At 44.3% G+C, this 4,797-nt stretch overlaps 1 protein-coding gene across 1 annotated transcript; it reads right to left on the bottom strand.

Moving 5' to 3' along the window:
* Positions 1–1,398: 1,398 nt before the first annotated feature.
* Positions 1,399–3,577, bottom strand: LOC107122873 (reticulocalbin-2-like; the record flags this gene model as incomplete). Its single annotated transcript, XM_015426013.1, has 3 exons — positions 3,527–3,577; positions 2,474–2,579; positions 1,399–1,595 (listed from the first exon to the last, which is right to left on the bottom strand). Coding segments are annotated over exons 1-3 (354 nt in total), but the record flags the coding sequence as incomplete, so codon positions are not given.
* Between the last annotated feature and the right edge of the window lie 1,220 nt (positions 3,578–4,797).

Here is a 4,797-nt window from a genome sequence, read left to right as displayed (position 1 = left end):
CAATTTGTGACCAGCGTACCTGAAGGATCGGCTACTCCTAGGCTACGGTAATCTAAGGCCTTGTTTTGGGTGCCCCACCTTCTGATGTTAGCTGGGGAGCAACCTGAGAGATGGCCTTCTCGGTCATGGCCCCCTGGGATATTCGTCTGTCCCCCTCTGATCACTGTCTTCCACCAGCTGGTAAAGTCTTTTTCGTGTTCCCTCACTAGCCCCTTCAATCTGGCTCCATGTTTTCACATATTTTAGTTTTAATTGATTTTATAATCATAGAATCACAGAGTTGAAAGGGACCTCCAGGGTCATCTAGTCCAACCCCCGGTACAAAGCAGGAAATTCACAAATACCTCCCCCCCCACACCCCCTGGGACCCCTGTTCCACGCCCAGAAATGACAAAACAAAACTCCAGGATCCCTGGCCAAACTGGCCTGGAGAACAATTGCTTCCTGACCCCAAAGTGGCGATCAGCATTTCCCTGGGCGTGTAAGAAAGGGCCGTGAGGACTAAGCACTGAGGCAACCCTGCCTGCCCTCCCTTTGTGTGATCTGCCTAAGTTTACAGCATTGCTGTCAGGTGGCCATCTAGCCTCTGTTTGAAAACCTCCCAAGGAGAGCCCACTACCGCCTCCCGAGGAAGCTCGTTTCACTGAGGAATACCGCTCTAATGTCCTATTTAAATTGCTAGCCACCTTGGTGGCCCTGACAAGGCCTTAAAGGCAGAAGGTACAACAATGATTGTGTGGCGTCTTGACCACAATTTCAAATTGGCCTTGCGGACACCCTCCCTTCTGGCAGAGCAGGGGCCCATTTATAAAATGGATTGTTGCTGCGTAAAGACTGCTGCCGAGAAAGGAGGAACACATGCAACTAACAGGGCTGTTAAGATTGGGATTCTTACACTGTGGACTTCACTTGCGCCACATGGACCCAAATGTCTGGCCTCCGAAGAAGGTGATATGGGTAAATTAAATGGTGGGAAACAAGAAGAGGAGGAGGAGGAGGAAGAGGAAGAAGAAGAAGAGGAGTAGGAGGAAGAGAAGGAGGAATAGGAGGAAGAAGAGGAAGAGGAAGAAGGAGGAGAAGGAAGAGGAAGAAGAGGAGGAGGAGGAGGAGGAGAAGGAGACTGGATTTATACCCCGCCCTTCACTCAGAGTCTCAGAGCAGCTTACAATCTCCTTCCTCTCCCCACAACAGGCACCCTGTGAGGTAGGTGGGACTGAGAGAGCTCTCTCAAGAACAGCTCTCAGGGAACTGTGACTGACCCAAAGTCACCCAGCTCACAGCATGTGGAGGAGTAGGGAATCAAACCCAGTTCTCCAGATTACGACCCACCGCTCTTAACCATTACACCAAACTGGCTCTCAAAGTTCAGTGCTACTCGAAAGAACTTTGGTGACTTACCTGCCGGAAAGATTCTTCTTCCGCGTCCTCCAGAGTAGAATCTTCGTCAAAGTCTATCACGCGGTCATACATCTGCATATTGTATTCTTCCCAGGATATATATCCGTCGCCATCTTTATCGTATTCACCAAACTGCTGCTTAGCGTCTTCGACGATATAGTGCTTGAAAGACTGCTGGATCCACACACTTAGCTCGGCTGCAGAGATTTCACCAAACAGTTAGGAAGTAGACCAATTTCCCTCTCAATTTCCCCCTTCCAAAATATGTTAACAAATAAAGCTTTCTTTAAAAGACATGTGATCCGCACTAAACTTCCTTGCCAACGTCTGCTAGAAAAGGGTAAATGCAAACACAGAACTTGTGGACTTTGGTCCGCGGGCATGGAAATCCACGTTTAAAATCACCCTAGTGCAGGGGTGGTCAAACTGTGGCTCGGGAGCCACATGCGGCTCTTTCACACATACTTTGTGGCTCCTGGCAGGGTGGCTGGGAAAGCGAAGGGGAGGCAGGCCTCCCTGATCGGTCTTCCCTTCCCCAGCCAGAGTTCCCTTCCCTGGGTAGGTTTGAGGTGTGTGGGGAGCAGAGAAAGAAAGCAACTTGAGCTTTAAAGGAAGGAATTTTCTTCCAGGCCAGACTGGGCCAGGGATCTTGGAGGTTTTTGGCCTTCCTCTGGGCATAGAGCAGGGGTCACTGGCGGAGTGAGGGGGGGAGGTAGTTGTGAACTTCCTGCATTGTGCAGGGTTTGGACTAGATGACCCCGGAGGACCTTTCCAGCTCTATGTTTCCCACTCTTCCGCACATTGTGCCATATCCCCTGATGATTTGGGGAACATGATGGTCATATATGCACTGAATTTACCCCGAAATACATACAGGCAGAGTAGGTTATACTGCCTGTCTTATTTAAGAACTTCATCTGTAGCTATCTCGCCGACAACAAGTAGGCTTATATGCCAAACAGAATCCATCACGCCCTCCTGTCTAGCCGTTAAGTTTGCTTTTTATCAACTGTGTTTCTTTTTTAAAAAAAATTTAAAGCCTATATCACCGATCACATCCATACATCTTCCATACCCTCTGTGAGAAAGCCGTCTGAATCCAAGTCGATTTTCTTTATAATAGCTTTCAATCTTCTCTGTTGCTCGTCTGGACTCAGCTTGGCAAATTCATCCGCTTCTTCCTTTGGAGGAAAACGGGAAAGCATGAAGAATGAGGACTTAATCTAGAGGGGTTATTCTTGGCTAGGTTCTATTACTGTACCCGTAGCTACACAAAATCACTTCCTTTCCACCATCTGTCAACTTAACCTAGCAGGCCTCTTGAAAGTATAAATTGGAGGTGTATGGAGGGGGGGAAACTATGCATCCCAGCAATGTAATTCTAAACAGAGTTATATCCTCAATCCATTAAAGTCAATGGCCTTAGAAAGACGTAACCCATTTTAGGACTGCACTGTTAAGTGTGCCACTCTGTACTCCTGGGGAAGGAAGGATTAAAGATGTAAGAAATATAAGTAAATAACATGAAGTGGTAGAGTTCTTCCTTCCACACCTCAGGGCTCTCCTTCCTCATTCTCCTGCATAGGGAAACCAGGCCTAATCGAGAATAACTGGTTCTTCCATTAAGTTCTCCCTTCTTTTCGGAAGACTCCAGCTCTGCCCAGCGTCACTATTATATTTAAATATGGCTGGTGCTCTACACAGGATAAGACTGTCGTGTCAAAATCTGAAACATCCCGACACACACACACGCACACAAGTATCTAGACCGAAGAAGAGTTTTGGAAAATTCATGCTCGCACACTATTTTGTGTCAGCTTAGTTGGTCTCAATCAAAGAGTTTATGAGGCTTTCTTTTTAGGTCCTACACTGGCATTCATTTATGCAAATAAGATACACCGCTTTTTCTTCACACACACACAAACACATAGTCAAGAAGGCCCCAAAGGGGCCCTGAGCCATTCCTTAAAATCCTGCCATTTCTCCTCTTCATAGCACTACCTTACTACATACATACTACACATAACAATTATAATGTATATCTCAAGAGATCACTGTAATACATATGAACACCCTATAGGTATACTGAATAATATATACTATGTGTATACGCACTATTTCGTATTACCATAGTGCTAAAATCGCTATCAACATACATATTCTGGATAGACAGATCCATATGGACAGACAGACAGATTAGATTGATGAATATAGAGTGAGAATTTGTTGTTGTATACAGAGTGAGATAGTGTTGTAAGCCACTTTGAGTCCCTATTGGGCAGAAAAAAGGATGAAGATCTACCAAATAAATATATAGATATGTGTGTGTGTATTATATATATATGTATGTACATACACTGTGTATATATACACACACACAGAGTAAACATTATATATACACATAAAGGTAAAGGTTCCCTTGCTCAAAAGCCAGTCGAATCCGACTCTAGGGCTGCGGTGCTCATCTCCGTTTCCAAGCCGAAGAGCCAGCGCTGTCCGAAGACGTTTCCGTGGTCATGTGGCCAGCATGACTAAACACCAAGGTGCATGGAACGCTATTACCTTCCCACCAAAGTTGTACCTATTTATCTACTTGCAATTTCTTGCTTTCGAACTGCTAGGTTGGCAGGAATATATACACATACGTCTACACAAATACTATACAACCATAGAACAAATTTAGAGTCCGTATATTACAAATGCTAATTCTGTCTCCATAGCATTATTCTACATATACACCCACCCACACATCTATATATTACCGTGCACATATTCTAATGCTGTGTGCCTATCTAGCAGTGAGCGTACAGTGTACTGAACATCTATGCCCACAATCCTACCCCAACATATGCTGCACGTATATATACGCATAAATGGCCAAGATGCACACACTATATGAACTGTCTCCAGTGTGCTGCGCACACACTTACATTGCATGCAAATATATGTGTACATCCATGTACTGAATTCAAAGAAGGTATGCGCTTGTATATATGTACATAGTGACATAGAATCAGAGAGTTGGAAGGGACCTGCAGGGTCATCTAGTCATATATATGTACATTTGTGTTTGTGTGTGTGCATACATATATATGTAAGTGTATGCGTATGCATATATACACATATAAACACACATATACATATATATGTACATATATACAACCACATACCTTCTCTGAATTCATATATATATATATATATACACACACACACACACACACACACACACACATAAGTACACATATATACATATGTATATATACATATATTTGTGCATGCATGTGTATGTGTGTGTATACGTATATATGTATAATATATATGTGTATAAAGGTAAAGGTCTCCCTTGCTCGAAAGCCAGTCGAATCCGACTCTAGGGTTGCAGTGCTTATCTCCGTTTCC

This window comes from Gekko japonicus, unplaced genomic scaffold (assembly GCF_001447785.1).
Source record: "Gekko japonicus isolate JY-2015 unplaced genomic scaffold, Gekko_japonicus_V1.1 scaffold4587, whole genome shotgun sequence".
Lineage (NCBI taxonomy): Eukaryota > Metazoa > Chordata > Lepidosauria > Squamata > Gekkonidae > Gekko > Gekko japonicus.
Note: the sequence above shows the minus strand (reverse complement) of the source record. Positions and strands in the feature narration are given on the sequence as shown.